Source organism: Heteronotia binoei, chromosome 6, assembly GCF_032191835.1.
Source record: "Heteronotia binoei isolate CCM8104 ecotype False Entrance Well chromosome 6, APGP_CSIRO_Hbin_v1, whole genome shotgun sequence".
Lineage (NCBI taxonomy): Eukaryota > Metazoa > Chordata > Lepidosauria > Squamata > Gekkonidae > Heteronotia > Heteronotia binoei.
Window position 1 is genome coordinate 82,951,875 of NC_083228.1, and position 23,594 is coordinate 82,975,468.

The window sequence follows — 23,594 nt, forward strand, 5'->3', positions numbered from 1 at the left end:
TGCATCTGATGAAACAGATTCTAAACATGAACGCTAAAACTACAATATGTCTGACATTTTTTATGGTGGCACAAGAACAAGAGTTGTTTCTGGTTTTGCCACAGCAGACTAACATGGCTACACATCTAGAATTTGTTTCTTCTAATTACTCAGTTTGTGCCAAGATTTTACTGGTGCTAAGCTCAAGAGTTTTGTTTTCAGAATAAGTTGAATTCTCGAAGAAAATATTTCTGCCTTTTCCTCAGTTTTGAAAAATTACAGTAGCCTTTCTTATCACACACTTTAACAACTCAGTATACTTAAATGTGCAGAGGAAACAATTGGATCACTGAAATATATATTTTAATCCCTCTGTAAATATGAAGGTAGGACAAATATGTGCCCAATTTACTTTTCATATAAATAAAAAAAAGAAGCTTCATGGATTACACCAGAGGTCTCTCTAGTCTAGTGCCCCATTTCCCAAGCTAGCCAGCCAGCTCTTCTGGGAAACCCAGGAGGAGGGAATAAAGAAAACAACTACCCACACAGTTGCCTCTCAAAACTGGCATTCAGGAGTACAGTGCCTCTGAACATGGAGGTTCTATTTGGCCATCATACCCTAAAGACCACTTGTGAGCCTGTCCATCTCTATTCATCAGTCTAATCCCTTTTTAGAGTCTTCTGCCAAACAAGTTCACTGGGGGTACAAAATTCAGGAGGCCCAAGTCAAATTCCTGCTGGATGTCTCCCACCAATCCACTCCCACCAACACTCAGCTGACCAGTGGGAGGAAAATGGCAGGCATAATGTGGAAGGGGGGGGGGCATGATCAGTGTCCCCAGTGTGATTATTCAACCCAGTAGTGACATCATCATGTTGGGGGATGCTCTATCATTTGCCCAAAACTCTATGGTTAAACTAGAGACTTTTGGGGGAATGCTAGACTATTACCCCTGGTGTGAAGAAGTCACTTTTGGCTTGCACCATAAGTTACATCATCATGTCAAGAATTTCTATTGTGCCCCCTCCCTTGTAAGTCCCCACCTCCAAGGTATAACTTCACTTTTCTCTCCCCTCCTTTGCATTCTAATTCTTCTGTATTCATCTCCCCCTTTTATTTTCTACACTCATTTCTTCTCATCCATATCCTAGGTCATGTGGAGTCAGAAAAAAACCTGGCAAAAACAGGGCAAGAGGGAAACTGGAAATTCCTCCCCCACCATCATCTCACATTGCCAAGAGTACAAGTGCCATTGAAGGTGATGTACATCTCACTGTGACTCCAATCATGCGCTGGTTACCTACCACATATTGGACGTATCATGTATTTGAGGAATACATGAAGCATCCCAAGAGGAAGCTTGGGATAGGGATATAATTGGTTAGTGTTCCATTCTAATGACACTCAATTATAACACATTATGAAGCAGGTTGAAATCCAAAAGACTGAAGAAAGAATCATTTGAGCGCTGGAGAGACTGAGAGACAGAAGCAGTAAGAAAGGAGAGGGGGAAAGTGAGTGAAGGGAGGTCAATGAAGTCGAGTACTGGAGAAAGGATTGCAGAAAGAGGCCATGTGTCATTAAAAGAACAGAGTAGGACAGAGGCACTAACCACAAGATTGGTGAGGTGCAAAGACGGCATGCTCAGACCAAAGAAAAGCCTTTTAAAAGGAAGACAAAAGTGAAATAACCCCCAATTTTGCTAAAGCTTTGGAGATAGAGCCAGCAGCTAAAAAAAGAAAAAAGAAAAAAAAATCAAAGACAGGGATCCAATCAAAGCACACTTCACGAGAAATGTGAACGGCACAGCTGCTGCATGGGGGAGTCAATTTTGTGTGATTCAAAAGACCCCCAAGAACAGTTCATAGGATTGGGGGAGAGGGCATTTCCTCATTGAGCTATTTGGTAGTTTGGCCTGTTTTAAAATCTCAAATCCCCCAAAAGGAGAAAAAAAAAAAAGGAAGAAGCCAGCTCTTTCGGTCTGAGACTGCAGGACTCTTTCCCTGTCTCCCTCACTGGCTTTTCTAAGCCCTTTTCCTCCCTCTCCTGCTCCTATTTTCCTGAATCCTACTTGAATGTTAGGGGTTACTACCTCTTGCCTGAATCCCAACGGAAGGAACTTACTGAAAATAAAATAAACTGCTTCTGAGCCATAAACTCTTGCATGTGACCCTGTGAAGGACAGAGGGTTAACAGGTAAGAAATATTTAGTCCTGCCTAAACAGAATGGATTAAACCAGGCCTCCAGCAGAGACAAAGAGCAGCCTGCAGGACAATGCCTCATTAGAGTATGTAGACATTGCCAGAACTGGCCGATTTTCTTCTTTTGTACATAAGGGGAAGGTGTTCTCAATGTATCACTTGTCATGTCAATTTTTCAGTCTCAAAACAGCCAGGATAAAGCCTTTAACTACCATATATGGAAATGGGGTGTGGCCAAATTTACCTTCCCGGAATAATTCATCTCTAAGGATCTCTGTTGAACTGCAGTGTGGCAGAAATATCACCATTCCCTTAGCAAGCAGGACAATTAGAACAATGAAGCTTGAAGGATGTACTAAGTGTCCTCTCAGTTCCGGTGTTCATCTTTGCAAACTAAGTCTCCATAAATGCTACACAAAATGTCCAAAATGCCAGTCTTGCACTGTATGCTATGTAAGTAAGAGATACTTGCCCTACTTCTTCTTGGATTTACTTCCTACTTGTAGGACACACCATCACTCAGTCGATGATACTTTGTACCTGCCCTTTCTCCTTTTTAAGAAGTAACTGTAATGTTCACTATCCTCATGAACTGTATGGTCTCAAAAAGCAACCACTAGCTTTGGTGGAAAGCTCAACAAATATGACATGAGGATATTATTGACCAGTTTATGAGGAAGTTCCTATACAATGTAGTAGGGGAAACTTATATCTGCAGAAACTGGTTCTGCTGACATCCACTTACAAGTGGTTGCCTTTCAAGAAACAAACTCTTGTGTTTACCTTACTGCTAATTATCTCACTGTTGGTTGATCCCCCCTTAGATGTGGTTAGACACATACTTTTTGTCCTCCTAGAATTCATCTGTCCCTGAGTGCCTTCACATGGGAATAGTGTCAGCAAGCAGGTCTCTTATACGAAAGAGCTAGTTCCTTCCCAGCATGCTCTCCTAAGACCTCACCAACCTTCCTACTAAACTGAACAGGGGGGAGCGGTCGTAAAATGGATCCCGGCCATCATACAGTGGGTACTCCGGAAAGATGTCTTCCTCCAGGTCCTCCTCCTCCTCCTCCTTCCCCATGTGCTGCTCGTCAGCAGGCTCGGTGATGTCGGAGTCAGGGTTCGAGAAGGTGGGGGAGGGGGTGAGATCAGCCATGCGCTCGCTCATGCATGTGTTGAAAATAGGAGAGCTGTTGCAGCCAGAGATATCTGAACTAAGGTTAGTACAACAAGATAGGAGACAGGTTAACACCAGCTATTCCAAACACACACAGAGACTAGGCTTGCTTTTCCTTTTCTGTTATACCAAGCAGCAGTGTTAATAAGGAGAGGAAGGGACAAAACCTTCCAGACCAAACACATCTAACAGACGAGCCACCAATGCCATCAGCTGAGAACAAGAAGGATTCAATGCACTCAGCAGGAATCCCCCAAAGATAACCACTGGAACAATTATGTATCTTTGTAAAGTAAGGTTCATCTGGTCCACTAGCATCACCTCACTGTAAATCTTGACAATGAGTCATATCTCAGTTACACCCAAATATGTTAAAATTCAGTGACATGCCCCATCAACCTGCCCTCTAACAATTCCCAACTGATGGCATCACTTTTTTCCAATAGTTGCATGGGAAGCACATGAGAACACACATTATATACTAGGCAGTATATAGGCAGATATTTACACTCCAAATCACACACACATACAGACACACAGAAAAGTACAAATCCTACATCAGAGTTTCTAATCATAACTAAAATATTTTTCCCAACATATTATTCACTCCAGACTAGCTAGGGGGATCTTCTACATGGTAATATGCTAGTAAGGACTACTTACTGGCATGTTACCACAGCATCTGTTGGTAATGGGTCCTAGTCCTACCAATATAAAATGTCATGGCTACAAGAAGTAGTCTTGCTTATAGGACTACAAGTCTGTAGAAGTTTATGCAATGTGGACTATGACAGTCCTCCTGGATCAGAGAGATTACAGGCTAAAACATCTCTTTTGACTTTGCTGTAGGAAATTCCGACCACTGGGGGCAGGGTTTTCAAGGGACTTTGTGTACTATGCAGTTAGACATGGCATAATTGCAAAAAGGTTCGTGTACGTGTCAGTCTGGCAGGTAATAAGCCACAACTCATGTTTTAAAAGGGCCCTTGCAATTATATAAATGGAAGTATGCCAACTCAAGTGTATAAATGTGGAGTGCAACGAAGCTCCTTACAAAGAGTAAGGTGCTATACAGTTGTCTTGATATATGATCTAGTCCTCCAGTTCACAGATATCTCTGCCCACTGAGGAAGCAGCAGTTTCCCTGCATGGAACCATGGAATTCAGCCATGCAGCATTTCCTTCCTTTTGTGTTTGTTTGGCTTAGCACAATATTTAGATGAAGGCAGATCAAAGCTCTCACCTGCCAACCAGCCTGAACCAAGGGAAGCGGTCATAAAAGGGATCTCCGCCTGTCACCACATTGTCACAGTCTTCTATAACACTAGAGGGTACTTCAGCTGCCCGGTCATACATCTCTCGCATCAGGTCCAACCTCTGTCTGTAGTGGTGGAATTGGGAGGGGGGGGGAGAGAAATCAACACAAAAAATGGTGGCCATGAATAATTCTTTTCAATGTACTTGCATCCACATCACTGTCTTACATGCATGCCATCAGAAGCTGATGGTCTGCTCACTAAGGACATACTAATAAAAAGAGAAATCTCCTCCATCCCTTGGTTAGGAAAGAACCCCCAAAATAATTAAGGCTAATTGTTCAGAATTTACAGCAAGGGACTTTCTTCACAGATTTTATACAGGTGCCTCTCATTCAGCATGCACACAAAAAGTATTCACGTGATTGTTCTGACATGTGCAGAAACTAGATTTCAGCCTGTTGTTATGTTAATCAAAACATGGAAACATCAGTGGTATTCCAGGGCTCAGCCTTGCTGTAGCATATGCCAGCATGATCATGTGAGATCTCTGCATAGGATTAAACACCAATGCGGAGAATTAAGGTGGCCATCCTGGCCCACAGAAACATAGGTTAAAACATATGTTTTGATTTTGCTGTAGAAAATACCAGCTATTTGTGGTGACACTGGCATATTTTGAACACTGTGCACAAAAGGCCAGTTTTGCAATCGTGCTAACAAGACTAAAAATATAATCCACACCTGTTTTTTCAAGTCACCAAAAACTGAAGCAGCCATGTGAACAGGCCCTCAAATAACCTACGCTGCAGGTTCCATCCCTCTTTGGCAATACGTCTGTATCAGAACAGTTATAACTTCTGTCAAGGTAAAGTTAAAAATGCTTCCAGCTAGGTGCTGCAATTAAAATATCGCAGTCTACCTGAGTTTCTCCAATGTCCAGTAATGTGTTGCTCCATTCTTCTGATCCTGCACCTCTACAGCCACAATGGTCCTTGGGAAAGGACGTTTCTCACGGTCTTTGGCAGCATCGGGAGGCAACAAGTCCGGAGGCAGAGGGGAGTACAGAGTGTCTGTGAGAAGCACGAATTGAAACTGAACCTGGAAGTGAACAACCATGATTAATATTGATTTATGCCAGAGGTCACAACTTGGGGCATCCTATTCTACTTCAGCTATTATATCAGGAACATCATAAAGTAAATAACAATCTTGAAAACTCATTTTTTGAGCCAGGCTAGTAGCAACTGCATTTGGCTGATCTCCAATCACAGCATTTCTTATTCAGCGTCCTTTAAAAAGACCCTCATTATTCATACAGAAGAACCTTTTACCAATACAAATGCGTTGTTTGAACAATATAGTGTTATGCGTCTTTGATCTTCCTTGCACCAAATTTTAAAGAAGGCAAATATTAGGCAGTTTAAATAACTCTGGCTGTTTTAAGGCCAATAATGCTATGCCAAAATGGTGATATGAGATCTCTTCATAGGATCACACAATAATGTGGAATGGGATGGTCATCCAGAAAGATTTTTTTGATCTTGCTGTAGAAATCCTATGCACATTTACTTGGGTGCAAGCCCTACTGCACACAGTTGAGATGACTTCTAAGTAAAAATGGATAGGATTGGGCTGCACATTCCTTGACACAGTCACACTACAGAATGCCTGTTTGACCTACCTGAAATTAGTTCTTTATTAAGAACAGAAGAATTCCTTTGTTGGGTCAGTCCAAAGTACATGCAAGTAGTGTTCTCATTTTACTTGCAAATCAGATGTCTCTGGACATTAGCAAACAGAGTGTGAAAGTGATGATTTCCCCCTATTTTTGCCCTGATTACATATATTTTGGCTTTATTATAATTACATATATTTTGGCTTTATAGACTAAGGCTCCATTTAATTGTCATGGCTATTTGCCACTGATAAAACTATCCTCCATGAATGCATTTTTTTTAAAAAAAGGATTAAATGGGAGAAGGGAGTTTTACATTATATGGTAACAAATTTTATCATTTAATACTGCATTGGGTGAGGCAATACACTTCCTTTTGTCTGTCCTGAACCCACTGCCAATCAGTTTTATGGGGCTTGGACACCAATCTGCTATTCCAATTTAATTACCTTTCATTGTTTTTTCAGCCCAGTTAACATAAACTAACAAACACCAGACCCCAACTTGTGACTCTTTTAATCTGCTAAAAACATTTCCATGACTCTGCATACTAACTCATTGCCCACTTTCTCTATATTTAGGACTAATTGCCATTCCATACTATTGTCTGATGAAGTTTGCTTCTAGCACACGAAAGCTTACATTCTGAATAAAACTTTGTTGGTCTTAAAGGTACCACTTGACTCTTGCTTTGTTCTATGGTTAGCTATGATACCTCCATCCAGGATCTAAAATTTTTCCTTTTAATAAATTCTTTATCATAAGAGTTGCCAATTTTCCTATAGCTCTAGCAAGTACCAAGCATCAAAGCTTCACAAATGCAACTGGCCCTCCTGGACAAAGACAATGAAATGACCCGTTTATACTAGGGATGTGCATTCGGTTCGGCCGAACCGTATTTACAGCCGAATCAGTGCTGATTCGGCTGTATGCGGAATAGGCTGCAGCCGATTTCCATAGGCGCCCATTATATGGCCGCCGAATACGGCTTGCCGTATACTTACTAATAGCTATTCGTAAGTACACGGCTGTCAATTCAAAAGGCGGCAAAGTAGCTTCTGCAGCTTCAAAGGAGCTGCTTGCCTACTTTGGCGCCTTTAGTGGCCTCTTCCCGCCTCTCCCTTAACCTCCCTGGGATCAGGGAGGGGGGGGGGAAGAGGAGCCCCAGCAGCCAATCCAAAGCATGCATTTGCAAAATGCATTGCAAATGCATGCTTTGAAGGGCTTTTTAAGGAGTCTTCCCTTCCTGGCTGGGCTGACTCCTCCATTGCTGCTGTGTGTGAGAGATTGTGCAAAGGGCTGGCAGTGGCTGGCCCTTAGTTTAAGCTGCTGCCTGCAGCTCTCTCACTCAGACTTCCCTGGACTAGAGAAGACAAGGTAAGACACTCTTGGGGTTCTTGTTTTTATTTATTGTTGGTAAAAGGACCTTTTTTTAAGACTTAGAGTCCCTTTACTTAACCAGATTTGGGTGGTGGTGGTGGTGGGGCTTATTTGGGGGTTTCTGCTTGGGGAGGGGGCCTGGGGTGGGGGGGTTTGCCAATTTGCCCATATCTTAATTTAGTGAGAGGACTTTTAAAAGTGCAGTGTCCTTTTACTTCTCCTGATTTGGGTGGCTTGGATTTCTTGGGGTTAGGGTGAAGGGTTTTTTTGGGGGGAGGGGGTGGCAAAGTTCCTGTATTGTTAAAAGTTATTTTTTTACTGTTTTAAAAAGTATTCAGTGTTTGATTTGTTGCTGCTGTGTTGTGCTGCTGCTGTTACTCTTTTCTTTGGGTTCTTGGGGGGGTGCTGTTTGGCCTAATTTCCATTGTTTAAAAGGCCACTTTTGTCCCCTTTTTCCTGGTTCTGGTTTTAGGGGGGGGGGTGTTGTTGACTTATTTGGCCTGAGCTTTCTTGTTGGTGAAAAGGCCACTTTTTTAACACTTGGCCTTTTGTGATTCTGCTGGTTTTGTTTTGGTTTTTTTAAATTGCCTCTGGTTGGTGTGGGGGTTGGTGAGGGTGTGTGTGGGCTGGGTCACTTTCTTGTTTTTATAGAGTAGATTGTGTGTTTTGTGGCAGGGAAGCTGGCACCTGGGTGAGAGACCCAGAACCAGCAGGTTTTTTGTGGTTGGCCAGCTCTCCCCATGTTGTTTGGGGCAGGGCTGGAGAGCTGGCATCTGTAGATTGTGTGTTCTGTGGCAGGAAAGCTGGCACCTGGGTGAGAGACCCAGAACCAGCAGGTTTGTTGTGGTTGGCCAGCTCTCCCCGTGTTGTTTGGGGCAGGGCTGGAGAGCTGGCATCTGTACATTGTGTGTTCTGTGGCAGGGAAGCTGGCACCTGGGTGAGAGACCCAGAACCAGCAGGTTTGTTGTGGCTGGCCAGGTCTCCCCGTGTTGTTTGGGGCAGGGCTGGAGAGCTGGCATCTGGGTTTGCTGCAGCCAGGTCTGCAGAGCAGACCTTGAGCAGATTGTGTTTTGTGTGGCAGTGACGTTGGCAACTGGGTTTTATATTGCTTCCAGGCCTGCCCTGCAGGGTTAGAGTAGATAGAGGGATGTAGTGCATTTGGGTCCTATGGAGATTCTCTGATGTGGTTAGGTTTGGCTTTGGGTGCCCCAGGAATTGGACCCCCTGGTCCAATTTTTTTTGGCCTTGTGGGTTTTGTGTGGGACAGTGCCCTGAAGCTGCACAGCAGTTTGGGGGGCTCTCCTCAAAACCCCCTGCTCCCCAGAGCCACTTTTCCCACGACAATTACAGTGAGGACGTGGCTAATTGGGCTTTCCCCATCATTGTTAGCAATGGGCCTTTTGGGGAGTCCAAAGACAGGGACCCCCTGGCCCAATCTTTTTGGGACTTGGGGGGGTTGGAGGGGAGAGTCCCCTGCAGGTCCCCTGCAAATTTGGGGGCTCTCCCTCAAACCCCCTGCCCCCCAGTAGCCTCTAATTATGCCCTATGTTGCCATTGATTTCAATGGCCCATAGGGTATAATGATGGAATAGGGGCACCCTCTTTGGGTGCCCCTGGAATGGGATCCCCTGGCCCAATCTTTTTGGGACTTGGGGGGCTTGGAGGGGAGAGTCCCCTGCAGGTCCCCTGCAAATTTGGGGGCTCTATCTCAAACCCCCTCCCCTCCATGCGGCTTCAAATATACCCTATTTGCCATTGATTTCAATGGCCCATAGGGTATAATAGGGCCGTATATTCGGTAATAGCCGTGCATCTACCGTATATGCGGCTATTCCGAATGCGGTATTCAGGAGTATACGGGGATTCCGAATTCCCCCCCCCCCGTATACTTCCGAATCCGTGTCAATCCGAATTTTTTTTTTTTTTGCACATCCCTAGTTTATACCTTAGCAGGAATCTGAAAACTAGAAGTGACACAGAGAGATTTGATGAGGGTGAGAAGCTAGCTGGCACCTTCCTAGAGATTTCAAGAAAAGATTCTTTGACCCATTAAGGGATGGAGAAACAGAAGAGATAAAATCCCTTGGCATAGAGGGAGAGGAGCAGTTTTGGCTAATTCCATCTGCAGGAAAAAGCTCTCACATTTCCATATTGATGGACACCATTGCCATGGGGAGCAGATAAAGGATTGGCTGTCCAAAAACTTCAAGGTAATGGGAAGCTTTTAGAACACTAACTTCTTAGTTAAAGAGGCAGCCTTAGAATAAGACCAGCTAGGGCATATATAGAGCCATGGAACAGAGGAATGTGTGTTTACTCATCTTCTTTGTCTTGCTTTGCTCAATCCTAAGAGGAGGACAGAGAACAGAGGAGAGGACTCATAGTAATGGGTTTAAATGAAGAGTGGGAAGGTACCAGCTGGATATTAGGAAAAACTTTTTTACAGTAAGAGTTGTTCAACAGTGGAATCAACTACTGAGGGAGGTGGTGAGCAATCACGGTTGGACAATCGCTTGTTGGGGATGCTCTAGGTTGATCCTGCATTGAGCAAGGGGTTGGACTAGATCAGGGGTGTCAAACTCATTTGTTATGAGGGCCAGATTTAACATAAATGAGACCTTGTTGGGCCATGTCGGTTTGGGCTGAGCCATGTTGAGCCGGACCATATGTGTATCTATATAAGATTAGGTAGCAGAGACATAAATTTTATAAAGAACACAGACAAACACAAATGTATTTTTTAAAAAAACATAAAACATGCTTAAAACGTTAGCACTCATTGGTCTTAAAGATGCTTTCTTTGTATTTCTCCCATGGGATCCAGGGAACTGGGCAAAGAAACTCTGGCTCTTTCCTTCCTTCCCCAGGGGACGGGGTGGTGGGGGGGGAACCTCAACCAATAGAAAGAAGAGGCTTGGCTCAATAGCTGTGCTATGCAATTGAGAGAGCCTGGCAAAGCAAGCTGTTATGTAGAAGGAAGCAAGAGAGAGGGAGAAGGAAGCAGACGACAGCCAGTTGCTCAGGGGCCTGATAGGAGGCCTCCAGGGGCCTAATTCAGCCCCTGAACTGCATGTTTGACACCCCTGGACTAGACAGTCTGTATGGCCCATTCCAATTCTATGATTTATTGCTGTGCAGAGCATGTGTCTGAAATTTTTCCTTTTAATAAATTCTTTATCATCTTAAGCACTGGTAGCTGTTCGCCAGCTTGTGTTTAATAGATTACAGCAAAGCTTTTGACTGTGTGAATCATGAAAAATAATGGTTGATTTTAAAGGAAATGGATGTGCCACAGCATCTGATTGTTTTGATATGCAACCTATACTCCAGACAATTCAGTTAGGACAGAATATAGAGAAACAGAATGGTTTCCAATTGGCAAAAGTGTCAGTCAAGGATGCATTTGATCTCCTTATGTCTTCATTCCATACCATAAGGAAAGCTAGATTAGATTTAGATGAAGGTGGAGTAAAAATTGGTGGAACAGTAACACTTTGAGATATGCAGATGATACCACATTACTTCCAGAAAACAGTGAATACTTGATATGACTACTGATGAGGGTTGAAACACGATTATAGCTGAACATCAAAAAGTAATAATTCCTGGGGAATTATCGAACTTTAAGGCTGAAAATGAAGAAATTGAAATTGTTAAAAATTTTCTATTCCTTGGGTTCATCATCAACCTAAAGGGAGACTGCACCAAAGAAATCAGGAGACTGAAACTGTGGAGGGCAGCCATGAAGGGGCTAAAAAAGATTCTTAAATGTAAGGATGTGTCATTGGTGACCAGGATCGTTAATTCACACCATAATATTCCCCATTGCTATGTATGAGTGTGAAAGTTGGACAATGAAGAAAGCTGACAGGAATAAAGCAGATTCTTTTGAAATGCTGTGTTGGAAGAGAGTTTTATGGATACCATGGATAGCCAAAAAGACAAATCAAGCCTAAATGCTCCCTAGAAGCTATAATGACTAACCAGAGGCCATTTTACTTATGAGAAGACAAGAGTCACTGGAAAAGACAATAATGCTAGGAAAAGTTGAAGGCAGCAGGAAAAGAGGAAGACCTAACAAGAGACGGATTGACTCAAATCAAGGAAACCACAGCTCTCAGTTTGCAAGACCTGAGAATGGCTAGTAACAATAGGTTGTTTGGGAAGACATTAATTCATAGGGTTGCCATAAGTTGGAAGTGTCAGGGCTCATGACAGGAAGCAACTTGACAGCACTTAACACACAGCTGTTCTCCATACCACTTAGACCTCCACTCTTTGAACATGCTTTTCAAAATGGGCACCAGACCAATTTCCCAAGAGTATGCAAGTGTCCCCCTGGTATCCAGTTGCTGGCTAACAGGAAATGCAGTCATTAAGTGCAGCCTTTAATCAGTACCACAGAATGGAAGCTAGGAGTGCTGGTCCTTTTGGCAAGTAATTGCCAAAATGACCAGCTGGTGGCAGTGCACCAAAGGAAAAGGGAGAGAAATAAAGCCCACTCAGCAGGCCCGTAACCACAGGGAAGGCCGGCCCCCGCATCCGACCCCCCCCTTGGGCCTTTATGGCCCCTCCTTTCCCTGGCCTGCTCTCTCCGCCACCACTTTTCTGGCGAACCCAGATCTCCCCGCAGCTCTGGCAGCCCCCACCCCATTCCACGGGTGCCTCCCTCTCCCTTCCTCCCTCCCACCCACCTGCTGAAGCAGTAAAGAGCGGGCGCTCCCCCCACCCATAGGAAAAAGCCATGGGAAAAGCCGCACCGTGTGGTCAGCTGAAGCAGCCGTGGCTGAGGAGGGCCAGACAGGTAGAAGGAGCCCTGGGGACAGAGGGGAGGAGTGGGAGAGGCTCTAGCGGAATCCGGCAGCAGCGGAGGAGTGTAGGGCTTGGAGAGACTGAGGGGGGCCGGCTCGCTGCATGTCCGCTGGAAGATGGCTCCACTTTGCTTCTTGTCCGGCCCCCTCCTGGGATGGTGGGGGGTTGTCCAGGAAGGGCTCTTTGGCTCCCATCTCTGCCACCCCCTCCCTGCCATCCCTGATGGGAAACAAACCCGCCCACCAGCTCTATGAGCCATGAGTTGGTGGCCGGGGCACTTGGCCCGGGCTGGCGCCAGCAGAAGACAACTTCCAGTCCTGGCCCATCTCTCTCCTTTCAACGTGTTGTCTCAGAAGTGCAGGCTTTGACCACCAGCCTCCCGCATTCTCCCAGTGCGCTCAGCACATTCAGCGGGAGGGTGGGTGGAAGGAAGGGGAAGGTGCCAGCGGAGTGGGGTGCAGGCTGCCAGAGCGGTGGGGAGATCCGGGGCCACCAGAAAAGTGGTGGCAGAGAGAGTGGGGGCTGCCAGAGGGGGGTCCCTCCACTCAAAAAAAATTTTCGTGGACCCCTCCAACTAAAATTTTTTGGCTACGGGCCTGCCTCCCAAGGTCCAGCAGGCTGAGCAAGGAGTTTATTACCGTTTGCAACATTGGGAAATTACTGGTGCCTATTTGCCTGGGAGGGCCAGAATGGAGAAGTGCTTGCAGGTCAGTGTTGCACCACACTGCACCACAACAGTGACAGGCTCCACCTCATCTGGCACTCCCCGCCCCCCCCATCTTCTGCCCACAAGGCTGTGGTGCAATCTGAACTTCTTAGTGCCATCTGGAAATACTGTGTATTATTTTATCTTTTCTGAATTGTTTTTATTAATTTATGAATGTGTTTTATTGTTGTTCACCACCCCAAGCCTTGGGTATACAGGGGAGGGTGGTCTAAAAATTTAATTTATAGATAAATCAAATAAATAAATAAAATGTTATAGTACAATCCGACCACCTTTACAGAAAAGCACTCCTGATGATTTCATATCATGTACAAATGGAATGAGCCCCTTATCCACAATGGCTGTGAAAGACAAAACTCACCTTCTTCTTCAGTTCCACACTGATAGCATTGGCCTCCTTCAAGAAAATGGCATTGCCCCAGAGCAGATCTCGCAAAGATGTAAACTGGTACCATTTCCACTTCCTGAAAGCCCAGAGTGCCAGTTCAAACTCCCGCTCACTCCATTGTACTGGTGACAGACAAAAATTCACAAGGTCACTGTCTTCAAAAAGAAAGTCACAGTACACAGCTCACATTTTCTGCTCAAAGAAAACAGGTACATTAGAAGAGAACAGAAATAAGATTGTCCCTTGGCTTTAAAACAGATATTATGAACTCCTATTTTGAAAAAAAAAATGCTCAAATGATTGGCCTAGACCCAGGCTAGATGTCTCCACAGGCACAAGGATTTCTGCTCATGGAGCACTATTTTTTTTTTGCCTCTTGTGGAAGCCTGAAATGCCCCCTGAACTATTTTTATGGAGAAGAGGGCCCTCCCCCAGATCAAGATTTCAGAGGACATTTCACAATCCTCGGGGAAGGGGGAGGCGGGAAAACCATGGTCTGAGCAGGAAACCTCAATAATAATTGAAAGAAACATCTCACATTAAATCAAAATAATTCATTCTGTGAACTTAGGCAGATCATGAGAGGGAGGGCAGAAAGAACTGCATCAGTGCTATCTTTTTGCCATCTTCTTGGGCATGGAGCGGGTGGGAGGGGAGATGTTTGTAAATTTCCTGCATTGTGCAGAAGCTTTGACACCTTGCTTGATCAACAGACCTTTACTCTGGCATCTGTCTGAGTCTCTGTATCACATATGTTCTTCTTGCTCTGATCTGACTAGCATTGCTTCTGTATTAATCTGTGGACAACACTCACAGCCTAGCTAGATGATTTGTGTCAGGCTCTCCCATCTTAAGCAAAAAGACATAGTTATGGTGTCTCACAGACACACTACAAGCAGCAATCAATGCACACCTTTTACATCACACAGTCACAAGCTATCTCATTCAAAAAATGTGAGGAATAACTAGTCTAACAAGGTAACCCATGAAGCAATGCAATGTGATTGTGATTCTTATATTTGTCTCAGGCAGAACATAAATGTAACTATGATGTACTGCAAAAAAACTACCAGCTCAGTAATCCTTCTCATTGCATCTTCACAGTATTCATCTTCAGGAGGTATTTACACAATGTAAGCTGCAGTGTTACCTGAGGGAGACATTGCTCTCTTACAAAACAGCATTAAAACATAGAGCAGCTTCTCACTCGGGATACCTCAGCACAAGATACGCAAACACTAAGGCAATTGTCAGGGTGTACATGTATATAGTTCATTGTTCATCCCTAAAATACATGGAAGCTAAGGCCTAGTCACTGCTCCCTCATATCTGAAGATACAAACAGCAACAAATATAGGAATGAACATTTCTTGACTATAACACAGTACATCTGTACTTAGATGTGTGCACTTTCTACCTGAACACAAATCATGACATGCCAAGACGTCAATAACAGAATTTTCCTCTTCATAGAATCCATACCTTCATCTTCAGGCTCTTCCTCTTCCTCATTAGCTTCAGGGTAATATCTTGAGTCCATCTGTTTCTGTAAAGCCTCCAATTTACTCTCATAATCCTAAAGGAATAAGAAGTTAAGCATTTTTACTGGCTTCTTTGTGGCTGCTGTGTTTTGATGTTTCATATTTTTGTTAGCATGAATTCATTCACAGAAGTAATCTAATCCTTTTATTTTGTTGGGCATAACCAGTTCAGTTTACTGGACTACCGAGTTGCATGGGATCGTTCTTCATACAGCCTGTGCCTCCTGGAGAGTTGACAAGCAGGCTTTCAAGGTTTCTTTCTCTGAGCTCACAGACAAGCAGGAGGGAGATAAGAAATTAGCCTATGGCATTCCAGAAGCACCTGGGCTACCTCTTAAGAAATGCTAATACATATGGCAGAAGAGATAGTGGAATGAGCCAGCTCCTCCTCCTCCTCCTCCTCCAGGCAGGAAACAGAAGAAAAAACCTGAAGACTGCAGATTTATACCCCACCCTTCTCTCTGAATCAGAGACTCAGAGCAGCTTACAATCTCCTAGAACTTCTCTCCCCGCAACAGACACCCTGTGAGGTGGGTGGGGCTGAGAGGGCTCTCACAGCAGCTGCCCTTTCAAGGACAACTCCTGCGATAGCTATGGCTAACCCAAGGCCATTCCAGCAGCTGTAAGTGCAGGAGTGGGGTATCAAACCCAGTTCTCCCAGATAAGTGTCTGCACATTTATCCACTACACCAAACTGGCTCTCAGAGTGGGGTGTGTATGGGGCTAGACCAGCCCCAGAGACAATCTCCAGGAGGCTCCTGGAGATTTCCCAGAATGCCTTTCAGGAGGGTTCCAGGATGCACCTGTGTGCCCCAGGATGCACCTGAGTGTCCCAGGCCCCACCTATGTGACCTGGATGGTCCAGGTCAAAAGGATTAGAGAGAATGATGTAAAATGGGTGGAGTCAGAGGTTTAATAAAAGTGCTTGCTCCAAGGAGGAAGGCTGTCTTGCAACTTTCTACAGTTTGTGAGAACCTTCTCAGATTTGTGACATCTATTTGGAGTAAGTTTTAGAACCAGGGAAAGAGGATGCTGGCAGTAGACCTCTATGTCACATAGTTCCCCAGTAGACCTCTATGTCACATAGTATGCCTTAGACCACGCTACTGTAAAAGGGGAGTACTGGGTGGGGGGAGGCAGGCAGTTAGCAATAGGCTATTCCCCCAAGGTCATCCAAAACTGTAAAAGTATTCTTGTGGTGACAGAAGACAAGGCCTCAGACTGGGAAGGAAAGCTGAGAGTCCTGCAACTTCCAGCATGCAATCCTTTGCAAACCAGCAGGTGATGGTGGCAGCTATTCTCGAGAGTAAAAGGAGGTGGTAACCCAAGGGACAGGGCAGGCAAAACAGGGCTGTGCAAGACAAAGCAGGCTTGTGCTATGACACAGCCTAGGGCAACACTTCCAGTCTTAAACTATGTGGGATGTTAATGGGGACTATGTAAGGTCCTTGCCCTTTGCTATGGTTCAGACTTATAAAACCATATAAGGATTTGCTTTTTACTCCTTTTTGAAATTAAGTGTAATGGGGCATTTGCAAGGTTTGCCCCATTTTGGAACTAATTATCTCTTCTAATATTTACAGGCATTGCTATCTGCATATTGCTGCTCTGATGAGCTACATTAAAAAGTATTCTCTGCTACATACAAGCCTTTGCTGCTCCAGAAGATAATTAGCCTCCTCTCTTTCCTTTCGATATTGATCTTCCAATTCTTGAAGCCTACATGGAAACAGAAATGAGAAAATAATAAGTCAGCATGGATAAATTACAGAAGTCTTCCACATTCTCTATTTGGTGCCATTTTATCGCAAACATCCTCTTAATTCTCCAACCTGGTCTTAGAATTCTTCTACATACCTCTGTTCCATCTCCTGCTTCATGTCGATGCCTTGTTTCTCCAGCAATTCTCTCTGTGCAAAAGCCCAATCCACTGGTTCAGCAGGAGTCTCTGCACAAGGGGTTCGCTCTCGCTCTTGCCGTGCTTGCTCAGGATGGTTAAATCGGAACACATGGCTCTTCCCCATGATTATACGATTTCCTGTGGGGGCAGACGAGTACACACAGCAGAGAAAATGTGTATATGAGATTTCTTGCTAAGCTGCTACAAAGATAACCCGCAGAAGAGTTTCTACTAAAGGTGTCCCAGATAAATAGAAACATAAAAGGTATCTAACCCTGATGACTTCAGTGTAAACAAAGCTTGACTGCCAGCCTATTCACAATGACAAACCTTTTCCTTAGATAATGGTTCCCATGGACTCCTTCCAATAGCACCTGTCTATATTCCTAAGTCTCCAGTCCTTTCTCCCGGAAACTTACCTGATCTCAAGATGCTAGGTTCTGTTACTTTCTTGCCATTGACATAGGTGTCAGCCCCCTCACAAGGTTCCAGGGTCACCACTGCTGCGGAAAGGGCACAAGTGGAATTGGGAGAGGTAGAGGACAAAACAGCAAGTGAGAGGCAGTATGTATACACAAGGAACAACCATCTTCCATTCACTGAAAATACTGGCTGGGGAACTAAGCTCTCAATCTCATGAGGACACCATTCCTTCTAAATACTGAATTAACTTCAATGGGCAAGGTTAGGCTTTCATTCTAAATATCAGTCTCCATTTGATATAACAGCTTGGTAAGTCATGAATTGCAGACAATAGGTTCCTAACTCACTAAGGCATGACTCACGGAGCAAGCAGGTTTTCTCCCCAGAAGGCAAATAAGAGATAACATCAGAACAGTAATAGATATTGTAGAATATTACGAAAAGCATCCAGAAAGAAAGGTACCATTGTTTTTTGCCGATGCAGAGAAAGCTTTTGACAATCTTAATTGGGACTTTATGTTTGTGGTGATGGAGAAATTGAAATTGGGAAGTGATTTTATAAGAATGGTCAAGGCAATTTATACAGAACAACAAGCTAAACTTTGTGTGAATGCAGACCTGACAGAGCAAATGACAATTAGCAAAGGAACAAGACAAGGTTGCCCTCTATCTCCATTGCTATTTATAATGCCTTTAGAGATTTTGCTGATGCAAATCAAAGAGGATAAAGAAATAGTGGGGCTGAAATTGAAAGGTTTCTCTTATAAATATAGGGCATTTGCAGATGATGTGATGTTTATTAATGAAAACCCATTACAAGTGACGCCTTTGTTGTTAAATAAAATTAAAGAGTACGGAGAGTTGGAGGGCTTCTATGTAAAAAAAAAATTAAAAATTCTAAGTAAGAATCTGCCATTGAGCAAACAGAAAGAACTACAGAGTATAACTGGATGTGAAGTTACCTCGAAGGTGTAGAGATTACGATGAGAATTATGTAATCTCTAGGTGTAGAGATTACGATGAGAAACATTGATTTATATAAAAATAATTATGAAAAGTTTTGGCATAAAATTGAAGAAGATATGTTAAAGTGGAATAAACTGAATATGTCTATGCTGGGTAGGATCTCTGCAATCAAAATGAATGTTCTACCAAGAATTATGTTTCTTTTTCAAACAATTCCAATAGTGAAAGATAACAAGCAATTTAACCATTGGCAAAAAAAGATTTCAGAATTTGTATGGGCGGGTAAAAAGCCAAGAATTAAAATGAAAATTCTGACGGATGCGAAAGAAAGGGGTGGTTTCCAGCTGCCTGACATTAAGTTACCGTATATCATGATGCAGTTTGTTTGGTATGGATTAAGGACTGGATAACTTTGCTTAACAGGAAATTATTGGTATTAGAAGGCCAAGGGAATGTTTTTGGTTGGCATGTTTATATGTATTATGGGAAGGAGAAGATGGATGAATTTTTCTCACATCATTACATAAGAAGGAATCTGTTGAATACTTGGAAAAAATATAATAAATATAGTGATGAGAGAAAGCCATGGATTGTGCCAACAGAAGTCATAAAGTTGTCTTTAGATCCACAGGAGGATAAATGGCTATCATACAAACAACTGCCAAATATACAGGGAGGCAAGGTGGAACTAAAACCGGTGGACAAACTTAATTGGTGTCAACTGCAACAAATTAAAAGCTTGGTGAGCAAGATGTTAGAAATACAGGAATAAGACAAGAGTAAGGACCTGCACACTGAAGAAATAATATGGGAAACGGCCTGCAGTCCTTGAGGATTGCCTGCAAGTACATACATAGGTGCGTCTTATGCTCAGGTGCGTCTTATGGAGCGAAAAATACGGTATTTAATGGAAGAGACTAGAATGTTTCCCCCCAGAATTTAAACCAATCGATCTGCAATATGATTTCACCAAAACCTATATGAAAATGTTTAGGTTTCCTGCTATCTAGGGCAGAAGTGTGTCCTCCATTCACACCTCTTTCCCTGCTGAATCCCCTGCTCCATTCATCCTCCGTCCTGCAGTCCAAAACATCTCTAACAAGAAGTCTGTAAGAGCAGCATCAGTATTTCATGTTTAATTGTGAAGCCATCTTCTTGGCTTCCTACATTGCCTTGTGAAATTTTTCATGTCAATTCGCACATCTCATAAAACTTCCAAGAAGGTGGGGTTATCTTCATATTTCCACTGCTATCGCAAAAGATAAATAGGAATGCTCTTGCTATATGCATCATTGTTAACAAAAAGCTAGAGAGCACTGTAGCAGAGAAATCCAATACTGCAGAACAGAGAGGCAGCTGTGACTGTATTTAAGGTCTGCACTGAGCTGATAAAAGTGGGAGAGGAGAAGGCACCATCTTGTCTGGCAACATTGCTAAATATTCCATATGGAAAGAAAGTGATGCTCTTCATACAGACTGGTAGGAATGGGGGGCATTGACTTAGACTGATTTCACACATGCCATTGAAAGCATTTCTTAGTCCTCCTTCTACTGGTCTGTTGAGCAAGTAGTGGATTGATCTGTGATCACTTTCAGCCTTCCTGACCTTTACAGTGTACATATGATTTGGGTAATTCAGAAGCTTGACCCCAGCTAAAAAGGGAAGGAAGCCTGCTCTATTCCAGCTAAGAAGAGAAAGAAGCCTGTAAGCCGTGAGGCTTTCTATATGGGGATACCTTCACTGCCAGCCTTGGTGTCACTTCGGAAAATGCAGTGCTCTTCTTTGATGAAGTGTCCACTTAGGACAATGTCCTGCCTCCTCTCAGCATCCTCTCGACCAACCCTGTTGGGGACAAAACACACTCATTCAGTGACAGAAAGCATTCTGAGTGTTCCTCCAAAGAGCCAATTAATAACAGCGTTCCCTGAACTCCCCAAACCATTAGGCTCCCCATAAGCAGGAAAACTGGTGGAACGCTGCTACAGGAAGCATAAAACACACATTTTCTTTTTTGCCATGTCTGCTCTTTGTTATATTTGTTTAGTCACATTTGCTGATATCCCCTTATTCCTTTCTTTTATTTTATTTATTTATTTATTTATTTATTTATTTCATTTCATTTATATCCCGCCCTCCCCCACCTTGGCAGGCTCAGGGCGGCTAACAGCAATCCATAAAAACACACCATAATAAATAAAACATTAGAATTACATTATAGAACAATAAAACATTAAAACATTAAATTAAAAACCAGTCTAGTTTTATATGCATCTTCACTGGTTTTACTTGTCATAAGAAAGTTATTTTAATTTGGTTTTGTTTAACAGCCTTATGGACAGCAGAAGTAAAAAAGTGGGATATGCATACTTTAATAATTAAAATACATTTCAGTTCAACCATATCAACTAACAGTTTGCTTCTAATCACAGTTCAAGCTTATATGACTCAAAAGGAGCTGAACATCCCACACCAAACCTATCTTAAAAAGAGCCTTCTCTCATATAGACTTTGGATCCAAAAAGATTATTACAAAAGGCCAAAAAGTAGTAAGCCTGGGAAAGGCTTTAGACTAGGGAGAGATTATACTATCTACTGCAGACCCATTGATTAATTGGCCACACAATGGGAAGGGAGCAGAATTGGCAGATGCTGGAGCATCTCTACTGCTAATGAATGGCACTGTGGGTTGCTGCATGTAGATAAAATTTGAGATGTTTTGCAATTTGGCTTGTGTGAGCTAAATATCCTAGATGGGCTGGATATCCCCATAAGCATGTCAAGGTGATTTCAACGAGGGATGTCTGAATGCACAAGTGTTGGAGTAAACCACATACTAATCACCAATCCTCATTCTTCAACCTGGCAAAACTGTTATGGGTATCATTACCTGGTTATCCCATCTTTAATGTAGTATAGAAGGCACTCAGACATCAGTGGGTCCTCATTTAGATTTACCAGATGTGGTGTCTAAGAGACAAACAAACAAAAGGGAGGTTAGCATTAGAAAAGACAATGTCTGGTATACAAAGAAGAAGATACTGAAGGGGGAGCAAGAAAACAATTATATAGGATAGTGAGGATAGCACCTTATCTCTGTTGTTAAGTGTCACTCTTTGTCTGTCTCTAGATTGCTACTGTTAGGGCAATTTTCTCTTTCTTCTCAGAACTCTCTTTCCCTCACCCCCTCTGCTAGAAATGTAGTTAAGGAACCCATCTCTGTCTCTCCTCTTTCCTATCAAGTATATTAGTTCCTAAATAAACCTTTATTTACTCTTTAATCAGGTTGTGCACCATTACTGAGTTAATTATTCTGCCAACAATTAGTCTTGTCTTCCAAATCAGAGGCCCAGGTATGCCCTTCCAACCCATCGGGTGCATTCATACTACATGAAATAATGCATTTTGCAGCTATCCACACTGTGATAGTTACCCAGCTGTGCCAGAATACTGACCCTACTACCTCCACTATGTCAACACATTCTGATACGCACTTCCAGACACAAACAGAAAGTCATACAGTTTATGCATCTACCACTTAATGCCAAGCCTTCTTTTCCTGATCTAACAAAATGTTTAAAATGAATGCTTAATTCTGAAAGGAAATGTGGTCTTGCCAAAGTTGGTAAAGCTGTTGGTTTACTTGAATATCTGCATAAGCCTAAGGACCTGGCTGGACCAAGAAATGATATTTGCTCACTGCAAAATTAGGATCCCTCACTCTATAGAGGTTTACAAGATAGTGCATGGGATGGAGAAAGTAGAGAAAGAAGTACTTTTCTCCCTTTCTCACAATACAAGAACTCGTGGGCATTCAATGAAATTGCTGAGCAGACAGGTTAAAACGGATAAAAGGAATTCACTGCCATAGGAGGTGGCGGCGGCCACAAGCATAGCCACCTTCAAGAGGGGTTTAGATAAAAATATGGAGCAGAGGTCCATCAGCGGCTATTAGCCACAGTGTGTGTGTTTGTGTGTGTATATATAAATTTTTGGGGCCCACTGTGTGACACAGAGTGTTGGACTGGATGGGCCATTGGCCTGATCCAACATGGCTTCTCTTATGTTCTTATGTTCTACACTGTTTTTTAAAAAACACCAGACAGTTTAAGAAACAACACAGGAGTTCTGATAACGAATTAAAAGATTAAGCCTCCTTTTAGTTGACTTGAAATGCCAGAACATAATGCTTTCAGACTGTCACATCCACTACCCCAACTTCTGTATATGGATAGTTCAATTATTCTTAGCTTTTTGATTCAAACTGTTTTATTGTTATTCTTATGCTTTTTATATATTTTTTTATTTTACCTTAAGTATGCCCAGTGGAAAAACAGTTCATACTTTATAAATAAGTAAAACAAACTAGCAAAACAGAGCAATTAACAGCACATTCAAGAAAGGGGGGGCAGAAAGTCTTTTGGGAGCAGACGAGCCTCTACGTGGGCGCAGGAAGGATTTGCGCTGAGGTATGACCGCCACAGCATGAGGGAGTAAAGTGGGCGGGGGACCGCCCAAGTGCCGCTCCGCCCGAGGGCAGCGGCGCCTGAGGGCTGCGCCTGAGCATGAGGCAGAGTGCGGTGTTCAGGCAGAGGAGAGAGTGAAGTTGGGGGCACGGGCAGTTTGGCTCACCTCCACCACTGCGGAAGCTCGCAAACCCCTTAGGGAGCGGCGTGATTGCCTCGCCAATCCCCTCACGCCTCGGGCTGATGAGCCTCCTCCCCAGCACCCAATCATGGTCTCCCCCCTCCTAGAAATACTTCCGCTCTGGCCTCGCACAACTCAGTTGTTAGGGAGAGGAGCGCGTGGCGGGAAGTTCTGCTGGCGAGCTCCCAGCCATATAGACTTAGAGTGAGGGACAGGCAGGCATGTTGGTGACGGGTTTTGCACCTCACGGTTGCTTTGACAGTATCTTTGACTTGCAAGGGATAAAGAGAGGTCTCTCCTTTGGGGCTAACTGCTCTTGTTTCCAGGTCTTCACAGGTTTCGGGCTCCCGGAGGCTCTGCATGCGAGGACTGTCACCCACAGCTGGGTAAGTTCCACTGTCCCCCCTCCCCCAGCCTCTCCCTCCCCTCGCTCTTGACCACTTGGTGTGTGAGCGTCTCTGGCACTTGAACCAGGCAGTGGGCTCCGGCAGGGGGTATTTGCTGACCCCACTCCCC

The 23,594-nt window shown here is 43.6% G+C and overlaps 1 protein-coding gene across 20 annotated transcripts in view; it reads right to left on the reverse strand.

Moving 5' to 3' along the window:
• Window positions 1–23,594, reverse strand: part of KIF1A (kinesin family member 1A) — a 200,920-nt gene that overhangs the window by 54,261 nt on the left and 123,065 nt on the right. For 9 of the 20 annotated variants that reach the window (XM_060241983.1, XM_060241991.1, XM_060241984.1 and 6 more), the window contains 10 exons: window positions 21,322–21,401; window positions 20,170–20,276; window positions 17,464–17,547; window positions 17,002–17,182; window positions 16,791–16,863; window positions 15,086–15,179; window positions 13,577–13,725; window positions 5,541–5,719; window positions 4,606–4,743; window positions 3,151–3,399 (listed from right to left, as the gene is read on the reverse strand). In XM_060241983.1, the coding sequence (XP_060097966.1) occupies window positions 3,151–3,399; window positions 4,606–4,743; window positions 5,541–5,719; window positions 13,577–13,725; window positions 15,086–15,179; window positions 16,791–16,863; window positions 17,002–17,182; window positions 17,464–17,547; window positions 20,170–20,276; window positions 21,322–21,401 (1,334 nt within the window). The remainder of the gene's footprint in view (window positions 1–3,150; window positions 3,400–4,605; window positions 4,744–5,540; window positions 5,720–13,576; window positions 13,726–15,085; window positions 15,180–16,790; window positions 16,864–17,001; window positions 17,183–17,463; window positions 17,548–20,169; window positions 20,277–21,321; window positions 21,402–23,594) is intronic. The other 11 variants (XM_060242000.1, XM_060241995.1, XM_060241994.1 and 8 more) reach the window with 2 other exon arrangements.